Source organism: Ciconia boyciana, chromosome 1, assembly GCF_034638445.1.
Source record: "Ciconia boyciana chromosome 1, ASM3463844v1, whole genome shotgun sequence".
In the NCBI taxonomy this organism is placed as follows: Eukaryota; Metazoa; Chordata; class Aves; order Ciconiiformes; family Ciconiidae; genus Ciconia; species Ciconia boyciana.
Genome location: NC_132934.1, coordinates 17951087 through 17974387, shown reverse-complemented (window position 1 = coordinate 17974387; position 23301 = coordinate 17951087). Strand labels below are relative to the sequence as shown.

Below are 23301 nucleotides of genomic sequence, written 5' to 3'. Positions count from 1 at the left end.
ACCTTTTTTATACAGTGCTGTATCGCCTGGCATATACGGCACTTCAATGGACATTTCAAGGTCTGAATTCAGTTTTCCCCTTAGAGTGGATTCCCATTCACTTATCACACAAAAGAAGGGAGAGGCAACAAAAACGTCTTGAGACAGAGCAATCAACCCTTCTCTTCAAGCTTTGCCTTTGAGCAATGAAGAATGAAAGACCCATGAGGCTAGTGAAAAGGCCAGAAGTGTAACTGCCTGGGTTGGACACCATTTGGGAACATGAAGTCCTAAACTCCAGCCTCCTCCTAGGATGGTTCATGCATTTCAGCCCTCGTGACAGAATAACCCGGCCAACAGATGTACCCCTGAACACATTTATGGTATTTTTTACTAGTAAAACTGATGTACCTACCGTTAAGTGTGTTACCACCTGATCTTTTAAAAATACAAACCTTTTCTTTAAAGCACTAACAGATCACTCCACTCAACACAGTCAGCTTAAATTCTGTAACACGGAGGCTAGCAAAAAGAGAGGTCATCAGTGCCAATATTTTTAAAGTATTATTCAGTAGGTTGACCATTAAAAGAGGAAATAGTAAAGAATCATGTTCCTAGGCATTTTTAAAGTGCTATAAGTACAAGAAGCTGTTATATAAAAATATCTGCTTAGTAATAATTTAAAAATAATACGATCATTTTGTCTAAAAATTGTTTTGAGTATACCAGGCTCCCAGATTACTTACAGTTACATTAGATTAACCTAAGCAAAAATCTAAGCTTGCCAACAAGCTCCTATAGAAACTCATTATTTGGTCTCCAGCCAAATGTGTGATCTAAGACAGGCTTTTTATGTCAGCAGCCTGTTCTTGCAACTAGCAACTTTTTTTTAGATAAAGATCAATAAATATGGTGACATTGCAGCAGTTTCAGGCTCACTGGAAAAAAAGCTTCTCCAAGACTTTGTATTCCAAGTGGCTTGGGTCAAATTTAGATAAGCTTGAGGAAGCTTTTGTAAAATGCTAGACCAGAATCTGACCTAGAATTGGCTTTATTGTAAAATACAGTAACTAAATATCAAAAACACTTGCTTCACCAGCATCGCTATTCATCCTCTCACCCTCTCCCAACTATCCATCCATATCCTGGCCTCAACTGGTTCGGCTCTAAGTTTCAGGCTGGTTCTAGTAACTCCCCATACCAGCAACACCAAAACCAACATGCAGTTTTGCACATGCAGAGCTCAGAGCGTGAATGTAGACTCACATCTCCTGCTTTCAAACTAGCCATAAACAAATATTATGAAATTATAATAAAAATACAACTATTGTAACTCCATGCATTGTAAACACTCTCATTTCCCAACACTGTCATACATGTGACAATAATTGTTCTCACTACCATACAACAAACAAGCTATAAATAAGAATTAAGACTGGTATCATGCTTGCAAATTACTAACTTGAGCAAAATAAAAATAAAATCCACCCTCCCCAATCAAGTTTATTTCTACATATAAACACCCTACCATTAATGTAAGCAACAGGAGATCTTTCCCACATTCAACGCTGTAACAGAAAGTGCTGCAGAGCACAGTAACGCAGACGCTGACTCTGCAAGACTGATTTAGGTCCAACTTCATTGCACCTCAGCCAGATCTAATAATACTAGCAGGCCCTCTGTTTTAATATAGTAAGGATATCTTACATTAACATGCTTACAAACAAGGCTATTCAGGCACCCAGGTTTTTAAGAAGGTGGCTTTTATTTCTCGTTGCAGTAGCAGAGGTCAAACCAACAAAATTAAACAGCAGCCTGTAAAAATTATCCTGAAGTCCCAAATCATCTAGTAAAAAATCAGGCAACAGTTTATGTAAACAGGGCTTGATTAGTAAAAAAATCTCTATTTTCTACACTTAGAAAAAAACCAAAACTAAACTAAAATCATCTTTAAAGGTGGTTTTTTTTTTTTAATTGCCATTAATATCTAGTTGCTAAAGCAAGTCCTTCAAGGCTGAGGTTTTATTCCTTTTACAGAGGGCCAGAGAAGAGATGACTTTATTTGGACCTAATATGAAAACCCTCAATTAACCCCCAAATGACTGTCAGACATTCAGTTTAAGCAAATATATCAAGACCCAAACCCCCAAACCAATATATGCACACATTCCAAACTTACGCCAAGTAGACAAAAATCAAGTTTTCCCAAACTTTCACATAAAAATCATAAGGAGATCTAGCACAGCTTTTTTGCCCACGTTTACAGAGAGGCTTCAGCAAGGAGACAACCAGCTGCTGGGGAACGATAAGAGCCAGCCTGCCAGCGTTAAGTCTGGAGGGGTATCGGTTACGGGGCTTGCTCCTATGGACATCCCCCTCACCCCTTCGTGCCACTGCTCCCCCCACGCTCTGTTCTTGCATGAGCGTGGAAGAAGCAGGGATGCAGAAGGGAGGAGGGAACCCAGGGAAAGGCAGCACTCGGTGCACCGCTGCTGTCTGAAATCCGCCTTAAGTCGCCCCAGAGTCTTCTACAAGCGGCTTATAGGTTTTGGTTTTCTGATGTTGCATCTAGTTTTTGCAGAAGAATACGCTGAATCAGAGTATGTGGCCTGGTAGACCGGGCAGAGATTGAACAGATAAATCTTCATGTGCTTTGTCAGAGAAAGGACTCTGCTTCGCAACACGGCGATTCAGTTTTCCTTAGCTGTTAACAAAACACAAACCAGCTACACAAAGTCAAACAGCATTGCCTCAGGAAGTGCTCATCTGGAGCCTGGGGGAACACAAACAACAAAAAACCCCACTAAAACATCATGGATGAATTTCATCTTAGGTCAAAAAGGCCATACAAGACTATGACACAGCAAAGTAACCTTCAAAGCACCTGTGTTCCTTTTGCTAGAAAAACAGCATTTCAGAAAGCTGAAGACAGCATTGGAGTTGAAGCAAATCTAGCATACCCATAGCTCTCATCTGTACACCCCATCTCCTTCACACTCTCCTTTTAATCTCAAAATGTTTTTCTGCAGAAATCCAAAGAAAGAGCTCTGGTATCCAAGAAAAGCCAGGCTGTGTGTCAATGAACAAATACAGACACAGTGTCAATACCAGGATGTTTCAGTCTTATCAGGAGGGAGGGACATGCAAATAGAGGGAATGGAAAGTATCAGGATTACGTTAGGTATTCATTACTTCTTCACTGAAATACTCCTGTGTATTATATTAAAAGAGTTGACAGAAGAACAGGAACACAAGAAGATACGCTCAGGCCATCCACATACCAACTGATACTGAAAACAAAGCTTGGTGTTTTTTTCCTGGACATGTCTTAACTAAAACTGGAAACCTCAGTGAGTACTTCTAAGCCTACAACAGATTCACAGTCCAGCTCCATATACTGGTCTGTGTAAAAAGTTCCCTCTTGATACATGATTCCCCCACCCCCCCATTTCTCATTTTAATGGACAGAATCTAATCTCAAGTCACTGTCTGAACATTTTGTACTTATTAATATTTAAGAAGCTAACCAGAGAAAGATCAACTGACTGCACTTGAGAGCTCCTTTGTCTGCTCAGCTTTTCTTCCCCATGCACACACTTCTCCCAACTTGCTCTCCAGAAGGCTCACATCTGCAAAGAAAGCCAAACCTTACCCACAGCGTCTCTTCCTGAGCAACAGAGAGTAGTTTTGTGTAGATGAAGTTGGCACCTTTCAAGAAAACTTTACATTAAGCTCAATGCCAGAAGATGCTTAAGCATGCAGAAGGGACACAAACCTCACTCAATGCAGCCCTTTCACGAACGGCACCCATGTGAGACATATCACCCAGGACTACGCAGTATGGTAAATTCTCTGTACAGAACGATGTCATCATTTCTCATTGGAAACCAAGAAACAGCAATACTTTGGGCCAAATATCCAGCTGGCCTGGCCAAGAGCAGCTTACAAACATTCTCCAAAAGTTACAAACATTGCGCAAGTGCCCTCAATTTCCGACATCAACAACTACGCAGGGCTTCACCTTCAGAGCTGAGCTCTCCCCACGCTCAACCCGTCACAGGTTCATCCTGAAATTAGTCACTGCTTTAGCGTCACAGTCGGGCAAAGTCTTCCTCCAGTTACATCACCCTTGGCCCCAGGGTCATAACATGATGTAATGCATATACAGAGCAAACTGCCTTCTGGTTTTGAGTAACACCTACCAAAAGCTCCCAACCCTTTCAGCAGAGTCAGGAGTCCTTAAAACTCTAGGGATAGACTAGACTAGATAGGGATAGACTAGGGGGATAGACTTTGTTGGGTTTTTTTTGCATGAGAGACGAAGTTATCAGGCTAGCTATAGTGTGGAGAAATATTATGCTTACTAATTCAGGTTTATTTTTCTCTCTAGTTTAAAGGGAGATGAACAAAGAAAATCCCACCAGAATCATCTCCTCTGTGTTATGGACTGCTGGCAGAGACAACACTCAATTAACAGGGGTCGGAAATGAGCAGGAAGTTGTGCTTCAGTGTTGCAGGCTTAATTAGATGCGGCTATTAATTAAGCATCAACTCTGAAACAATTTAAATTGTCCACTGACTGAGGGGAGGAGGGGAGAAAAAAAAAAGTGGAAAGCTGTGTAACATGCACTACGGTACAACACGGGGACCGGAGACAGAAGTTCAACATACTGATCTTGCCTGCCAGTGGTGAGGTTGTCACAGCAACCATAATGCAGCTTCATGAATATGCAATACGCTAAAAATCTATTTTTTTCCCCAAAAGAGACTAACGTGTCATTCAGCTCACAACATGAAGCTGCCTGGGAGATGAATCGGGGTTGTACAATAAAAGTGACTTGTCTTCAAAACCTTCAGCTTGGCTGCTGCTGACTGGAGGGGTTGGGGGAAGAGCGGTGACACAGAACATGGCGGCATGGGGCTGTAGGACTCTCTTCTGTACCTGCCTCAGCCAGAGGGTACTTCAGACATATTTGGCAAATGTTTTAAGGCAGAGGTTCCCAAAATGAGCTGCTCAGTCCCTGCAAAGTTTCAGACCTGTGCAAGGCCTCAGCCTTAACCCCTCCACCACCTGGGGACAGGCCCTTCAGCCAGCCAGAGGCTGCGGTGCCTCCAGTGACCCTCCGGAAGGACGGAGGAGGGGCACCGGCTGCTCCCACTGCTAGGAACAGTGCCCAAGCCAGCGGGAACCGGGGGGCCTTGGCTTCATCATCACTGGAAAATTGTGGGTGGAGGGGCTCACAAAAAAAACCACCACACCAAACCACACACATGTACCTACACAGGTCACGCACCAGTGTGTCAAGAAAGAAACTGAGGGCAGTGACTATTTCAGCTCAGTAGCTGTGGGAGCTGTACTTTGTACTTAATCCCCCACTTAACAGCACACCTCCAAAAACACACCCCTTCTACAAACACATTGACACCCTACACACCTCTGTCTCTCTTTCATCATAAAACCTAAAATTAGCAAGCTTTGTTAAATTAATTCCTCTGTAAACTGGTAAACTGGAAATTTTAACTCCCAAAACAGGAAGATAAAGCTCATTTTTTCCTCAACACATCTGGGGGGGTGGGGGGTGGGGGGGGGGGAGTGAAACATTTACTATGCCATCTGAAGAGCAGCACCAAAAAACCCTGCAAGAACATGGCTTTGCCTGCAGAGGAGCTCCAGCAGCACACACAGACTGGAGGAGCCACCACTTCAAGCCACAGGGCAGCAAGTAGTTGCTCAGCTCTGGTGTTTGCCAGCTACTCTGCCTAGCAGATACCCTGTGAAAGGGGTAGCATGTCACGATAGTAATAAGAGCCTATCGCCCTCCAGGTGACACCCTCCCTTCCTGGTCGCCACCACCGTCCCCCCTGCTGCACACCCATCCCGAGCCCAGCCAAGCCTGAAGCCCGCTTGATCACAGGCTGACACCAAAGGGAGCAACCCCGTTCATTTCTGCCGTGGCCTTTATGTCACTTGACCACTCATGCAGTTTATCAGCTCATTGCTGATACAACTAATTTTTGTGTTTGTTTTCTGGCAAAGTCAGTCTAATCAGAGCAGACAGCTATGCAGCCTCACTCATGGCTGCACAAGCTATTAGAGCTGTCACGCGTCCCACACAGAAAATGTTTCTGGTCATGGGCAGAGGGAGAAAGCATCCTTTTACAGCAGCCACCTGCACTTAAATCAGGCTAAACGACTATAAAGCCTCACCCTAAAGACCGTGTTTATGAAGCTGCCACGACGCACATTTCAGAAATCAGTCCCACACCAGAGCTTCAGTCCCTCCTCTGAAGGATGGGGGAAGAGCTTGTCTCAGCTTGGCATTGATGAGAGGCTTTTTTCTGCTTCCTCATTCTGAATTTTGTCTACTAGTCAGGGGAGCTGAGAGCAAAGACAGCGAGATGAACATCGCCAGCTCAGCAAGAGCCTCCGTGTTCAAGAAGGCTCAGGCAGCTCAGGTCTGGCTGGTCTTCAACCAAGTAAGAAGCCGGGGCACAGGGGAAGCGCTGCCATAAGCAAGCATCACAACTTCTGCCTATAAAAACAGAGAGATGTGGGGGTGACAGATGAGGGAAAGGACGGGACAGGACTAGCACAGGGTAAGATTAGGCTATCACTGCATATATCTCCTCTTCCACTGTTCAAACGGAAGTGTAAGAAGCCTAGCTTGATGTAGGACTCAGAATAAAGTTGGGCTTTTACAATCTGCTTTAAAATAAACATTTAAAGTCAGAAGTACACATACTAGCATGGAACATCTTATTCAGACTAATAAGTACGTTATGAAAGGTGATCACTAAACTGTTTAGAAAGTGTGAGCCCTGCCAGCCCTAAAGAAGAATTTTAATTCTACCCTTTCAAGTAAAAGTGCAAGTTATTGAGACCAATGCAGTTACACCTGTTCGATGCTGACTGCATTTTTTGTAATCTCAACTGCACATTCATCATCTTCAATGATAAATACAGATAAATCAGAGAATAGGGGTACTGCTGAAAAAAAAAAAAAAAGACACTGTGGAAAGAAACCATAATCTAGGCTTAGAGAAAGACACTGAGAACAGCCTTCCAAGGTCTATGCAGAATGGCTTGGACCTAGCAGGTATTTCTTGAAGAGGTCTCTCAGCAGCAAGCAAGCACTTCATCTGCTCAGGGTGACTGCTAATAGCTCACCCAGCAATCTTCAGGAACAGAATAAATGCATAAAACATCACCTATTTTTGAAGAATGACTGCACATTTATTTTTTGATAAAGATTTCACCTTGCTCTTCATTGGGGGGGGGAGGGGGAGAGAGAGAGAGAAATAAGAGGTACACATTTGAAGCAGGACACGACTCACGGCTAACAACTGTAGCCTGACTAACCTCTGCTGTCCTCCATGCAGCGCATGTACCTCCACTGAGCGCAGCTGAGAGCGTGCAGCCCATCGCTGAAAGAGAAGCCTGCCCCAGCCCTTACCAACAAACATCCGCAGCACCACGCGTAGGCAGCTTCCCAGTTTGAACAACACTTCACGCATGCCACAGGGCCAAGCTACCTATGCATTACAGTCTCATTTATGGCAAGACCATACAGAAGGAGTTACTAAAGCTATCAGGCAAAGGACCACAGACCTACAACTGCTGTGTTACATGTGCAATGATAAAACGAACTCCCCTACTTTTTTGTTCTCAAAGCAACCACACGGCCACATTCATAGTCCCCAAATTATTCAGCTATTGGGGCACCTCACTGAGAACAAGGCTAATAGCCAGAGTACAGGAAGATGGTCTATCTTGAGGGCCTTCCCTCAGTTTAGGGAGACAGTTCACCAGACGCCAACATTAACAGCTCTGTAAGCAAGTAACAAAAGTTATCATGAAACCACCTAGATGCGAGTTTTCAGAGGAAGATTCCCAGGATGCAGTGATTTTGTGTACAACACTTCGTAACTTGCTTCTGAAAGCTTTAACTATTCTGCTGCTGATCTGAGAATCCATAAAGGCTCTGAAATATCTGTGTTGCAAAAATAAACCACATAAAAAACCAGATAAGCATTTGAGATGTCCATCATTTATTTCTGTAGTCAGCACACAGCACATGGAAGGAATTGAGTCTTTTACCAAACACCAGTTGCTCTCCAACCACCATACAGTCATAAAAATAATTTTAATAAATCAAAATTTTTTAACTTTTTCCCTCATGAGTAAAGAAGTTCAACATTTTTGGTACATGAAGAAGAACTACAAAGACATAGCTAGCACATACCAAATTACAACCACCACTATAATTAAGAACCTTTAATTTCCTTCCTATATACTGGCCTCGAGCTCATAAAGAATGTCTGTAATCCCCAAATCCCGCACATTTCCATGCGAGAAGCAGTGCTGCTGCTTGTTCTGTTCCTTCTCCCTTCCTCCCAACAAAAACCTGAAAATGATTCTGAAGTTGGTGCTATGGGTACAGAAGGTGTAAGTACAGAAGGTATAGGAAAAAAAAAAAATTACTATGTGGATTAGGCAAGTTTGTAGTGTTGTAATTCCTCATCAAGTCAACCTCTAAATGAAGGGGCGTGGAGGATTGCATAAAAACTTGCATAGATAATATGTGAAAGGACACTGTGTGAAAGACTGCTATGCTGCACAACACACGGAGGAGGAATTTATCCAAATTACATGAAGGAGTAATGGAGAAACAGCAAGTTTCATACAGTAAGTCTGGCTTCAGGATCAGCTTCATTTCTGGCACTGTCTGTACTACACAGCCACTTGTAAAAGCCATGAAAACTATTCCTTGAAATCTTATCACAGAGCAAAAAAACTCAAGGTCAAGCTCCCACCAGACCGACAGAAATGTGAACAGCAGCTCCGTTGGGAAGCGGCACTCTGGAAAGGAGCCTCCTCCATTCCCACCCACACAGCTTGTTGAAAGATGAGAGGGATATTTTTCTCCACGTAGCAGAGTTTGGAAACAGCAGAGGAAGTTGCACGACACAGGAAAGAACTGAACTCGTCCTCTAGGTATCACGGACCTCTCCTCCATTTCTTCAGAGTACAAGTCTTTACGTCAGTCCGTCTGCACTGTTGGCACATTTGCTATAAACAGGACTGAATCACAGTACCCAAAAGACAGTTTTGATTTCTGGACTGCAATTACTTAAATAATTTGGCTATTTAACTAACTTCTCTTAACATAGTGAAATGGCAGGCTTAAGGTTGAAAGGCCCTGCTGTTCAAGGATCTCTCCCTTACAGGAACAAACCTCTATTCCCTCACATTTCAAACCACATCATTCCCTCAGTAGGCAGAACATCTGCTCTTTGTCCCCATGCTTACAATAGTAATCCTGAATAAAAAAATTAAAAAAACCCAAACCACACCAAACAAAAAAAACCAAGCTGGTATAGCCACACCAAGCAGCAGAGTATCCAATCCTATGAGAAACTAGAGGGGCCATCAGGAATATAATCACAATCCTGCAAGCTAACTCTTTTGTTAAAGTGCTTGGGTATTCTGCCATAACTGCAGATCTTTCATTTCACATGTTGATTTTCACATGCCTTGGACAGCAAAAATAAGTGGAAACCTGCGCTATTAAATCTGATTCTTCCAAAAAGCACGTGTATCTGGGCATCTCCTCCACGCTCTATCCCAATAACCTCTGTACATAATATCAACTGCTGTTAAAAAAGCCAATTTTGGTGATACCTCTAACTGCTCTAAGTAGAGGATTGAAGACGGACAGCAGTCCAGCCCAGGAAAAGGCTGCCATACGTGCTTAGCAGTTGTGACAGTTAAATAGGCAACTGGTGCAGAAGTACAAAGGTGAGGATGAGCAAAGGGTGTCCCCTCACCCCACCAGCAGTTATATGCTGGGAATGGGAATAACCCCAAAAAGAACAACGGAGCCTGCAAGTCAGACACTCGTAGGGAAATACATGGGAGGGAAGGAAAAGAGAAGAAAAAAAGACATTACTCTAGTTAAGTTTCCCATGCATTCTTGTCTTTTCTCCCAAATTTTATTAGTTCATGAAACCAGTTTCATTTTGCAAACAAAACCAAAATAACTCATCACTCAAAACACTCAACACTGCCGCAAATGAACTCCGGCCAGCAACCATAACCCACTCGTCTCCAGACACACAGAGAGCGGCTCGGCTGGCCGCCCTCAGCAGCGTGCCATACATGGCCATGTGTGTGACCAACGGAGGGAAGGGGGGGAAGATGGAGATATGCAGCCATATTCTATGAGCAGTTTTGAGGCTTCCTTAAAGCATGCGTAGAGTTGAGGAAAACTAAACAAAAAATTGCATAATTTCAAGGAAACACTGAAATTTCGCGTTACAGAAGTCTGTAAGGAAAGTACAAAGCCTCTTCCTAACAAGTAAACCAGGCAGCTGAGGCTATTATCATAAACTAGCCCAGTTCTTACTAATTTGGCCATATTTGCAGGAAATTAACATTTTAATGGTGCTTGTTATATCCTATTGCCTCATAACTGCAGATGGCAAAAAAAAATTATACACGGGAGTTAACAACTACATTTTTGAAGCTGCTTGAAACAACTGGAACAAGGTATCTCACAGCAAGCCTTTAAATAACCCAGGGCACACAGGGCACATCAACATACCCTGCTCCTCTCCTCTACCAAGCGGGAGCCTGCTGTTGGCAGCATCACCAAAGTAAAGATACATGCGAAGTGGCATTTCTCCCAAGAGAAGCCAGCTCCTCTCTTGATAGAGCCATATTAGTAAGGTTTCCATCGTGTTTCAACACAAGATGTACTGGACACAAGGAAGAGGCAGAAAAAAAACTCTGCCAGTTTGGTTTTTTGATCCCAAACATGGGGTAACCTATGAATCCAATGGTGTTCAGCTCTTCGGTTTACTAACCAAGCCTGTACAAGCACTCTGATCTACCATACTTTTTGCATGCTCTATTTCAAAACAAAGTATTTTCTCATCTCTAAATGTCACAAATACACCGCGAAGCCTGTCAGGCTGCTCTAAAATGATACAAACCCGATGACAGTAAATAGCAACCTGGCACATTGCTGAGCCTTCAAACTTGAAATAGATTTAAATTAACACAAAGATAGCAGGACGGAGAGTTTAGTAACAAAGTGAAGAAACCAAGGGAGAAGAAATAAGATTGTTTCAGTCATCATTTTAATCAGACAAAGCAACTTAAAAGCCAGCTAGAGGATGGCATTTATGTCTGCCTCTAAGACTGGGATGAGGGCCAGAACTACACTACTTGAGCTGAGGGGTTTATTTATGCCATGATGATACTTCAGTTGGCAATGACAAAGGTCCAAAGGTCAAAGCACTTTAAGAAAAAGGAGCCATATACACACAGTGTGTCTTTCCAGTAGTCATGGCTGGGGTGGGGAAGGAAGGGGCAGGGAGCGTTATTCCTCACACGCACCCACCTGCCCCATAAGCCACCGTAAAACCACTTCAGCTGTGCCCGTTTCAAAGCTTCCTAAGTTCACAAAGCAGATTTCTGTAGAGATCCCACCTTTCTTCGTCCAACAGCTCCTAAGAAATGTTTTGTTTTTCCAAGCCAAAGCCAGAGAGCAGCCAGTGGTGCCTCATGGCAAAATTGAGAGGCCACGTCACCAGCTGAAGCCCAGAGACCACCCACAGACCTCCAAAAGACCTCCCGAAAACTCCCGCAAAAAATCTGGGGGAAGGAGTAGAAACGAAGGCAGAGAGCAACATTTTTGACACTTCTGTCAGTCTCTTAACCAGGACTTCTTCCAGCTCTAACTTATTCCCAATTACTTCATTAATATTCACATATTTAAATCTTGGAATTTTAAAAACTAAACTATGGATTTCACTTTTCAAGAAGGATCCTAAAAGTTTAATTACCAAACAGGCTCAAATTCTGGTTTGGCGATATCAAGCCTTTTGTTTACACTACACAAATGGTAACAGATACAGTCTCCCAAAGTCATGGAAGTTTGGAATTCCGAGACTTTTTGCATAAAGGACAGGAGCATGCTAAAGGCTGCAGGACATGATTGAGCCACCAGCTAGCACTGAACTCCCACTAACCTCTGGTTTGCTTATATAATTGCCATTGATGTAAAACAAAACAAAACAAAACCCCAAACAACCACAAACAAACATGAAAAACACTCCATTATACCACATTATTTTTGAATATTTTAGGGATTCCAAGAGGCTCCCAAACTACAGAGCATCAGATTTGCAGGGGGAGCCTGTTCTAAGCAAGACTTAAGTCATGAAAGATGAGATGACAAGAAACAGGGACAGGCTGTCTTTAGGGTGAAAAGAAAAGCTGTAAATACGCAATAAAGGGATAGTTCATATCCTACCGATACTCCTGCCAAACCCTTCTATTTATTGGAGAGTACAAAATCTTCAGAAACTAAACAGCAGTTTTAATCAAGGACTGTTCTGGGTTTTTATTGCTGCACTCAACTTTGATGCCCCACAGCATACCAGAGGCGTCAGGCCTCCAAGAGCTGTACTGCAACAAGCAGAATAAAAAACACCCTGCTACAACCTCTCCTGCAGAAGAGGCAGCCACACAACCCAGAAGACATGAAAGCAAGTTTTTCTGAACTAGAAGACTGTTTTCCAGTAACTGGAAAGGTTTCTGGGTGCTCAGGAATCACAACAAACAGTAAGATGGGAAAGCTGGGTCCGATTTGTGTATAACCAGCCCTAAGACCTTTGACTAAGAGCTCACACGTACAAAAAAAGGTCCTTGGACTTGGTATATAAGTTAACAAGGGTACAGAACAGGTCAGACCACTTCATACTGGCGTTCCTACACGAGGGTGCATACAAGAGCACATGGGGGATGGAAGAAGCTGTCTCCCTTCGGAATGACAGGACTATTTACTGAACCTCATGCAACTGAATACCTGTAAATAAAGGTGTTTTCTTTAGCAGCCTGGCTACCAGGCGAGCTTTCCTTTCCACCTTGCCAGGCAGAGCGCTTTGCTCTCCCCCACGCCCCAGTGACAATACTCACATTACTAGTTATGACTGCATTTTGCAAAAAAATTTTACTTTAAGAGTTGAATCTACTGGTTAATCTTTATTTTAAAAGAAAAAGAAGTTATTCCAAATTATTATCAACTTGTAGGAAAGAAAATCTGCATGCTTGTAGCTAATCTACCTCAAGAGTTGGCATCTGGCATTTCCTCCATGGTTTGGAAACAGCAGCAACGCATCTGCTTCCTAAAACACAGTTTCTCATCTCCCATTTCAGATAACGATCAATCTGTGGTCAGACAGTCATCTTCAAGGTCCAACCCCTTCTTAGTGTTTCCAGTAAGTATATCTGTCTTTACCTACTTTTCTTCTGACTTTTACAAGAATGCAGTATTAACTTCATAGCAATTAAATAGCTGAATTTAAAAAAGCTCTAGAAAATGCCAGTCTATGTAGCTACCAACACCTGGTTCAGCTGGAGCTTTTGAAAAGGGAGGAGAAAGTAAAAAAAGCAAATCAGCACCTTTAAAGCAAACACTTTTTTTCTGCCACTCCATGCAGTGTTTTCAAAACTCATCTAACACAATTGTTCAACAGTTAAATACACACATGAAATTTTTTGTGCAATGAGTGAGGTCTGCTATACTTTCATATTAGCCCTCAGATATTACGATGAACTTTTAGCCAGCTGAGAAGAAAGCCACCTTCAGGGTAAGATAAACAGATGTAGTTTGCTTCAGACAATAAGGAATACAAACTGCACGGAAAGATTTTCCATGATTTAACAAAGACAATAAATTGTCACCAACGGTAGACTAATGAGTCACAGACAACAGCTTAATACTTAAAGCTTATGTCTAAATAAAACAAAATATTCATGCAATTTCAAAGTATTAACAACAAAACAGAAAATGAGGTTTGAATAGATCTCATCATCTCCAACCAGGATAGCTGTATGCATCCAAGTGAAATCTGAAGCGGACACTGCACACAGCCAGGGTTGCATTCCACCAGGAAAACCAGACTGAAAATGCCAGTCACTGTTTTTCATTCAAAAAGCATATGCTGTCTTCTGCTTCAACAGAGGACTGCCGAGGGCCAGAGAGCTTCACCAGGCAAATTCAAACTGCTAAGCAAAGTGAGCTCCACATTCCTCCTGTAAAATAGCCCAAGAAATGGTATTTGTGCCTCACTTGTTTTCAATGTGTTGTTGTAGAGGGATAAGTGATCCAGTGTTAGAGGAAGTCGTTGTTGGCAGAGCCCTCAAACTGGGGAAAGGTTGCTACTGGAAGAAACAGGAAAGAAGCAGAAGTAGCTTTAGAAAAAGTGTATTTGCTGTAAAAATGTTTCCTAATACAGTTTTCTGGGGAAGTGAGAACTACCCCACTTTGGCTGGTTATTCCCATAACTGAAAGTCAAAATGAGAGCTGTTGAATGTGCGTACATTCATAAGCCCCATAAGCAACCCTGCTGGGGAGGGAAGGCAAAATCCTCCAAAATAAGCCCAGACCCTTTTATAAGCATCAAAAGTTTTATATTCAGAACATTTCTCTGAAACAAAACAGGGCTAGCTCCAGATAATCTGGAAGAGACCACAGTCCTCATTTCTGCAGTGTTTTGCAAACTCTTGACATTAGTTTTAATTACTGCAAGTTTCCAGGAAGCTCTTACAGCTGAAGAAGATCTTGGGAGCACAGCACCCTGTAGCAGCTGGCAGTTCTCTTAAGGGATCAGTGTGTCCAGCCAGATGCTCCATGGCTTGTTGGGAAGGACATTCCTCATTGCGCGATCCCAGGTGATCCCGTAGAGCTGCTGAGACTGTACAGGGTTTTACACAAAACCAAGCCACACTACATTTTCATACAAAAGCTGATCTCAGACACTCGGCGATATCTTTTGGGTTGCCTTGTAGATTAGCTGTTAAGAGGAGTGTGAAGACCTTGGATAAAAGCACTGCAGAAGTGCAAAGAATTATAAAGTTAATCAAACTGGAATAATGCCTAGAAGTGGTTTAATGCTTTGAAAAGTCAGACTACATAAAGAACATAGTTATACAGCCTCCACTTATTCCTACTCCTTCCAATGACGTGATCCTTGCAAGCTGATGCAAGACAGTACTGTCTACAGAGCTGGTTTTTACTAGTATCTAATGATCTCAGTCCAAAGTCACCCTAATATTAGTCACAGGAGGATGCTTTGGATGTCTTGCTGCTCTCAGGTCCCACGCTTCACAGCTACCTTTGCCCCACGCAAACAGGATGGCAGCTGCTGGCAATCGAACCTCTCGGCTACACACGGCAAGAGGAAGCAGCCAGGATCTTCAAAGATGGTACATGCAGGCAACTCCCTTAGCATTACTCTGTCTCACGAGGGAAAAGGTGAGCAAGAGGGAAGATGAAGAAAGCTCCAAACCCAAAGTTCAGAGAGAGCATCCCAGCCTACAGATCATCTTGCAGCTTGATTTTGAATCAGGTAGCTAAAGTTGTGTTCATCGAGGGCCACGTAAGTGCAGGGAACATCACACGGAAGGTACACAGCATTTCATCTTTGGGTGCTGAACACGCTATTTTTTTCCCATTGCAATGTGGTACCTTGTTGCAATAGTTGTGCATCTGACAAAATGCTCAGAGCTAAGGCTACCAGTCCCTTCACCCCCAGAACAGGGTTATGGATATTTTCAGACTGGTCTCTTCTCTGCTGCTCAGACCTCTAAGACTTGAATTAGGCATGCCACCCTCTCCAGCCAACCCAGAAAGCATAAACTCACCCAGTTTCTGGCAGCACATTGTCCCTGGAACAAACCCTAATACTAGTAGTGGTCACACTAATACAGGAGCATCTGGGAAAGCAGTCTGTGCCCAAAGCACACAACTACGTGGCTCCCTAGACTCAGATCTGGAGTAAATTACAGGAAATTACAGGGTTTAGACACCCATATCAGTCCTAACATAACTAGGAGGGACTCTGAAGCTGTATAGCTACAGACATCAGCTGGCTCTACAAAAAGCAAGATGGAAAAAAAAAGATATCCTTGTCAGCCTCATAACACAGCATCATGGACTATGCATGGCCTTCAAACTACATTTTAAGAGATCCTTCTCTAGAGGGTTCACATTTCCCCAGCCCTATGGCTGTGACACTGCTTAAATACTGCTGACTGTTATAAATCCACACACCTCTCTGTAGCCCTGCTACATTTCCCTAGGAATTACAACATGCTGTTAACCTTGAAAAGTGCAGCAAGTGATTTTAAAATGCAGTTACTGTGCACACCTGGGAATGCAGAGAGAGTGGAAGAAAAACACACAAACCATTTCCTGAACGTAGAAGGAACGTGGAGCCTCAGGTAGTAAATTCCACTGTGAGAGGCTGGAGGACTTCTTTCTGAAGGTAGCTCTAGAGCTAAAACTCTTTTAAGAAGTTCTCTTTTGCATACACATTTCTAGCTTGAAGAAGCCACTTTTCAAAATTTAAGCTAATGATAAACTTCAGGTTATGAAATAAACCCCGCCTTGCGCATCTATAGATGCTTGTGTATCCTTCATTGAAAAACCTCGTACTAATTTTCAGTCTCCAAGAACTGGTTGGTTTCCAAACCAGTGAATTTGAAGTGTTCTGTATATAAGTAACCTGATACCTGAAATGAATATTGAAGGAACAAGTGGCTTTTACAACATGGTAAAAAATGCCAAGCATTAGTAATGCCAGATACTAATACAAACTGCTGACAGTCCTATCGAGAGCTCTGATAAGACAGTTTTAGCGGTTGGAAACTAATTGCACTCAGTCACTAATTGCATACATCAGGCCAGCATGGAGTGCATGGCTTTGTTCTCTTTAATTAAGATAAGTATAGACCTCTCATGTTGTGCAGTTACTTTCAGGGAAGTACTATGGAAATTTAAAATGCATCTATTAACCATTGTATTTGGACATAGAGGAGGCAAGCAACTACTAACTGCTTTTTCCACATAATTCTGCCATAGTCTTTAAGAACCTTAAAGACCAACTACACACACCTGGATATACAGGAGGGGACACTCAACAGTCAAGAAATGAGAATGTCCCCTCCCACAGAGTTTGATGAGAATCCCAAGGATAAGGTGACATTTCATGCTTTACTCCTTTTTCTTGTTCTCCTCTCTCCCTCCTGTCCATGAGCAGTGTTACTGGCATTAAAATAACCGTTTTATTCTGCACCTGAAGTGTTGATCTAAAAATGATAACCCTGTTTACAAATTCTATATTTAACATCGACTACAGAGTTGCCCATATAAGCATACACAACAGATGTGGCAGAATAAGGAAGCATCCAAACTTCACTCGGTTTACTTTATAAGACAGATGCTCACCTTCAGGCACGTCACAAGGGAAACGCAGTAATGCAGAAAGTGCCCATGAAGCAGGCAGGTCAGCCCCGACGGAGTACAAAGCAGCAAGGCATGGCTGCTGGAGAACCAAACCAGCCCACAGCAAGGATGTGCCCTCAAACGTAAGCAAGCATTCACTCAAAACTGAAACGAGCTCTGTTTCAGACAGTAATCCATATGAACACACCCCAAGAAACGCACGTACCCATGTGACTCAGCATCTAATGATTCAACTTATTGGGCAGTGTAGCCAGCAAGCCTAGTCATCAATCCCTTAATCACAGGTCAAAAGAGTTGTCAAAGCCCGCATTGATGGGATTAGGAAAACGCTGAAGCGTTTGGGGTTTTTTAACAAGGAACATCAGTTCCTGTGGAAGAGCAAAAGTACTCAGAGAAACTGCATCAGTGATGTACAGCACCAAAGTGACCTCTCGGACCTGCATCCTAAAAAAACACGCTCAAAATTTACTTTAGAAGTTTCTTATTTTTACAGTGTACTGGGAAATGTGAGGCCACAGCTAGAGTACTGTGTCCAGTTCTGTGCTCCCCAGTACAAGAGAGACATGGCCATACTGGAGAGAGTCCAGCGAAGGGCCACAAAGGGCCTGGAGCATCGCTCCCTCCGAAAGGCTGAGGGAGCTGGGACTGTTCAGCCCTGAGAAGAGAAGGCTCAAGGGGGGGGGATCTTATAAATGTCTACAAACACTTGAAGGGAGGGTGCAAGGAAGACGGAGCCAGGCCCTTTCCAGTGGTGCCCAGTGACAGAACCAGAGACAATGGGCACAAACTGAAACACAGGAGGTTCCCTCTGAACATCAGGAAACACTTTTTTTTACTATGCGGGTGAGCACTGGCACAGGTTGCCCAGGGAGGTTTTGGAGTCTCCATCCTTGGAGATACTCAACAGCCGTCTGGTCTTGGCCCTGGGCAACTGGCTTCAGGTAGCCCTGCCTGAGCAGGGGGTTGGACCACATGACCTCCAGAGGTCCCTGCCAACCTCAACCACTCTATGATTCTGTGAAATAAAAAGACCAGTTCTCTTCAGTCACTGATGACACACCCAGAACAAGTTTTACAGTAAGGTTGATGCATTCTTGTTAACATGTGTATCTACAACAGGTGACATGTTCTTCACAGACCATCACAAAGAACCTGCTGCATTAACTCGGGATTTGTAAGAAGCTGCAACTAAACGGAATTTCAGTTTCCATTAAGATGCAGACATAGCTTTTAAACTAAGAGAGACAATTTTAAGTATTCTCAAGGCATGTTTAGGAAATACTGCCAGCTTTTTTTTTCCTCATTAACACAGGCAAGTATTAAACACATGGTGACCCAAGATGCAAATAGAAAGGATTTTTCAAACGCAACTGAACACGTTGGGAACCTTCACCTTCCACTATCTCAGAAGCAAAAAACTGCATCTTCAGTCATTTAAGCACCTCTGCAGATCTGGTCTTGTAAATCATGGAATTAAATTTACTGCTACCAGGAGAAAGGATTGGGTGTTAGAGAGGAGAGGAAAACCAGCAAGAGCGCTCTTAACCACAAATACAGTATTTTCGGTTTGCATCCGATAACTGCTCTTTCAGGTTAGTCAAGGCAAGAAGATTTACTGTGCAAAAGAAACTGTACTATAAAGGTGAAAAAACATCCAGAACTTACTCTCTGTGAAGACTGCAGAGCCTGTTAATATTTATGAAGCCTGAAGTGGCTTCAAAGACTCCTTACTTCATTTTCTTATGTCATAACAAAAAGCAGCACTAACGCATTAAAATTTAAGGTGAGTTCACCACTAAATTATAACTGTTTTAATAAATTCTGACCTCCTAGGAAAAGGCCTAACTTCTTTGTTTTGTGTGTGTGTGTGTTTTTGTCCCCCATATCAATGACAACGACCACAAGATGAAAAGAGAAAACTTGCATTTGTTCAGAAACTTGAAAGACCAAAACACATAAACCCGGGAAGCACCCAACATTATGACCCAAAAGCTATGTTTGACAGCTGTATGTCTGTGCACAGATTATTTCATGGATTAATCTGCTACCATGCAAGGCCAGGGCAGTGGGCAGAGAGAGAAACTCTTTCAGAAGACCCTGATTAAGCATTTGCTGTCAAAAGCTTTCCCTCTGATCAAACTCTGTGTCATAAAAACAACACATTAGAGGAAGTCATCTCTCCTCCTAGCATGGATGCTGCCATGCAGACATTATTTAGCTCAGAAAAATCTATGTAGGAAAGAAAAGGAAACAGTGTTACAGGATAAAGCTAGAAACTGGTATACTTCATTTGGGTCTGACACCGTCAGGTTTGGACAAGAGAGCCTCCAATTCGGGATGGCAGATTTTTCTGCACATAATACTGGAGTATTTTGGCAATAGCCAGGGCTTTGGAGACTTCAAAGTCTGAGCTACTGCTAAGCCTGATAAATACTGGGGGTAAGGAGCAGGAGGAAGAGACCGGGACAAGCCATTGAATTGCTACATAGCTTTAACCCAAAAAATTCATCAAGGTACATGTTGCCCTTGACTCAAGCATTCCTGAATAGCATTTATTTTCCAGACCTATAAGAAACAAAACATCAGGAAGCGTGATCTATTGCTCCTTAAATAAAAATATATCCACCACAAAACTGTTAATGGGACCATGTGTTACACAAAACACAGTCTCGTATCTTCAAGAACCCCTATGGATTTGGTGGTGACTGAGTCAAAAAACAAAGCATGACTTTTCAGCAGATAAAATGAGGTGAAATGGGGTCTTTGTTAATTTTCCAAGAGATCTGCTATCGCTTTGGGGGTTAAACAGTTAAGGTTCCTCCTTAGCTTTGAAGTCTCTGTATTAAGGAGTGAATACTCAAGTATCAGAATGATGCTAAAGACACAACACATACGTAGTATCACATGTATGTACGTCATACGTATCCACAGACAATGTTCAATACCCCAGAAGTGTACCTGGCCTTTAACAGCAGCATTAATCACTTCTCAGACACTGCAAAAGTTCCCTTAGCAAATCAAATATTAAAGTTGGGTTTTTTTCACAGGTCTCAAACAATACTGAATCTCTTTGGCATCCGATATTGCCCCAGCCATTCATGCTGATAATGAACTTCAGTTCCTACAAGTTTTGAATATCACACACCAGGAGGAGGAGAAGGGGTAGGCCCAAGGAACAGCTTCTGCACTGGCTACCTGCTGTAAATCACCAGGAATTAGTTTCCAGCCAGGAGGACAGCAGGGCTGCATGTCAGCCCCCTCATTTTGCCTGCTCAACGGGATCTCCTCTCTGCCAGTCTCTCCGAAACAGAGTCCCACCGAAGAGCGGAGCCAGGACAGGCTTTTCCCAGCTGCTGCCCTTAATTCCTCCCTCCCCCACAGGCGCTGACGTCAGGTCACCAGGCCACAGCGATGCTGGCAAGGCGGGCAGGCGGGCCAGGAGGGAGGTCAAAGCCTGGGTGATGCCTTCACCCAGAGCAGAAGCCGCACCGTGCCAAGGAGCGGCACACGGACGTTCAAGCAGCAGCAGCCTCCCCCGTGCCGCTTGACAGTCACCCCCTGACCCAGGACGTGCCGACAGACCAGGTCTCGCTAGTGTCACAGTTAAGAGAGGAAAAAAAACCCAAACCCATCAGCCTGACACTTTAGCTCAGCTTAGTCCCACCTGCCACCAGCCAAAACCATCTCCGAGAGCTTACCTGCAGAGCTGGAAACACGACATGGCTCATCTTCAATTCAGTCTGGCACCTCGGCCCAAAACCGCCTTTATTAGGGCAGAGGGATGAGCCAAACATACTTGTGGCCACCATATGAAAAACAGTGAAACATAACTCAGGCTTTCAGGGATTTTTGCACAATTTGGTATCATAACATCATCAATTAATTTTATATTTTAGCAGTTCCACAGCTCGTAGCTTAAATGTCAGCTTCAGAAGCACACAGATTAGGACTAAAAAAAGCCCTCCCTTTTTGAAAAACTAGATAACTAGATATGGCAACTGATAACTAGATATGGCATTTAAAAAAAAAAGTTTAAGACAGCTCACACCTCTCATTCTGAGGAATGAAACTACTTATCACATGTTAAAAACTAAGGCAGGATACTGTCAGATAACACAGAGCACAGGCACCTGGGATCCCTACTTTATTAAATATTTCCCCTCCCCACCCACACCTCAACCACCACTGGAAATGTGATACCCGAGAACTTGTCTATCATTCATTCCACATTCACACAAGCTTAACAGTACCACATCTACTCAATCTAAAACTCTGCAGCTCCAGTAACGGAGCACGACACGAAAACATGACAAACAGCTGTTATTTTCCCCTGTTTGCCCCATACGTACATTTAAGTCCAGTGACGACCCACAGAAGCACGCAGGAGGCTCACAAAATACGTGCACACCTACCGGGACTTTTCTGAAGGCGTCCAGGTTGACAGCTTGGACTGTAAAACAGCCATTTACCCAGCACCACGGCTCTGCCATCCTCTCAGTCTCCTTGAAAGTACGCTCTCCAGCAGCATTTCTCTGCTCCTACTCCTCCAACACTCCCGTGCCTCATCACTCCATGTCAGGATGCACCCAGACACCGCACGCTTGGAGAGACGGGTACGTTGCTGGCTACTATTTAATTTGAACATGCGGCCAGCCCCTAGTTCAGCCAGGCTCAGCTAAAGCTCAAGATGCAAACCACAACAGAAACAACGTTCCCAAGTCTTATTTCCAAATGGGATGCTACCCAGATGCCATCCCGGCTGGGGGGGGCAGGAAGGGGTGAAGGAGGGGTGTGATGGAGCCTGCACTGCCCCCCGCTCCCCTCGCCAAGGGAGACCCCCGTAAGCAGCTGTAGGAAATACCACCATGAGCAAAGCCAACTGCACGGCAGCGTGAAGAGGAGGAACGGGTCTGGCAGGGACAGCGTACCAGCAGCCACAACACAGTGCCCAAGACAACAACTCGGGAGACCAGCTAGGACGAGCCGCGTTTGTACAGAAAGATGTGACCTCTGCCAGCCTCACCGCCATCCTACACACGCTGTGTTTACTACAGCCCGTGACGCCGCGTTTCACCTGGGTGGTGGCGGTGACGCACACCTGTGCCCGCAGCCCGGGACAGCTCCTCCGCGCTGGAGGGGCGCGGGGAGGGGAGCAGAGCCGCTCCTCCGCCCCGGGAGGAGGGAACGGGGCAGCCGGACACCCCCGCGCCCACGGGGACGCTCTCCCGTTTCCTGCAAACGGACGAAGAAGGCCCAGAAAGACTGAGCCACCGGCCGAGCTCCCCGCTGGCTCCCCCCGCAGCACCCCCCGGTCCGCCCCCTTCTCCCCCCAGCCCCGGCAGAGCCGAACAAAAGGCGACGGAGGGAACGGGGGCAGCAACCCCCTCCCGGGGGTCCCCGTCCCAGAGGCGGGGGGCCCTGCCCGGCGGGAGGCACCGCGCCCCGCACGCAGCCCTGCCCTAGGGTGAGGGGGTGCGTCTGTCCCTCCGCCCGGCGGGTCCCCGCCGCCCCAGCCTGGGGAGGTCGGCGCCGGGCTGGGGGCGGAAAGGCTCGGACAAAAAAAAAAAAAAAAAAAAAAATTATTATTCCCCCCGGCCCCCCGAGGCGGGGCACTCACCCTGCTCGTAAATCGGAGCAAACTCTCATTCACGCTCCCCGCGGTGCCCAGGCCGCCGGAGCCAGGCGACGCCCCGAGAGCCGCCGGTCGCTGGGCTGGGCTGCGCTGCGCCGGGCCGGGCCGGGCGCCGCCGGGGCCGGGCGCGCCCGCTCAGGCCCGGACAAAGCGCGGCGCCCCTGCCCTGCCCGCTGCGGGCGAGGGCGGCAGCAGGTGCCCGTCCGCCGCCGAGGCCGTGCCCAGCGCCCTGCGCAGCCGCCGCCGCCGCCGCAGCGCCCGAGCCGCTCGCCGGGGCCGCGCCGCGCGCCCGCCCCGCCCCCGGCCGCAGGCGGCCCCGCGGCGGGAGCCCGCAGAGGCGGGGGCGGGCGGGGCCGGCGGGGCGGCCTATGG

General features: G+C 44.9%; 1 protein-coding gene across 4 annotated transcripts in view; it reads right to left on the bottom strand.

Annotated features, from left to right (window-relative positions):
• GRAMD4 (GRAM domain containing 4) overlaps positions 1 to 23209 on the bottom strand; it is an 84507-nt gene extending 61298 nt beyond the window's left edge. For all 4 annotated transcript variants that reach the window (XM_072860160.1, XM_072860153.1, XM_072860170.1 and 1 more), the window contains exon 1: positions 22915 to 23209. In XM_072860160.1, the coding sequence (XP_072716261.1) occupies positions 22915 to 22943 (29 nt within the window). In that variant the 5' untranslated portion in view covers positions 22944 to 23209. The remainder of the gene's footprint in view (positions 1 to 22914) is intronic.
• Between the last annotated feature and the right edge of the window lie 92 nt (positions 23210 to 23301).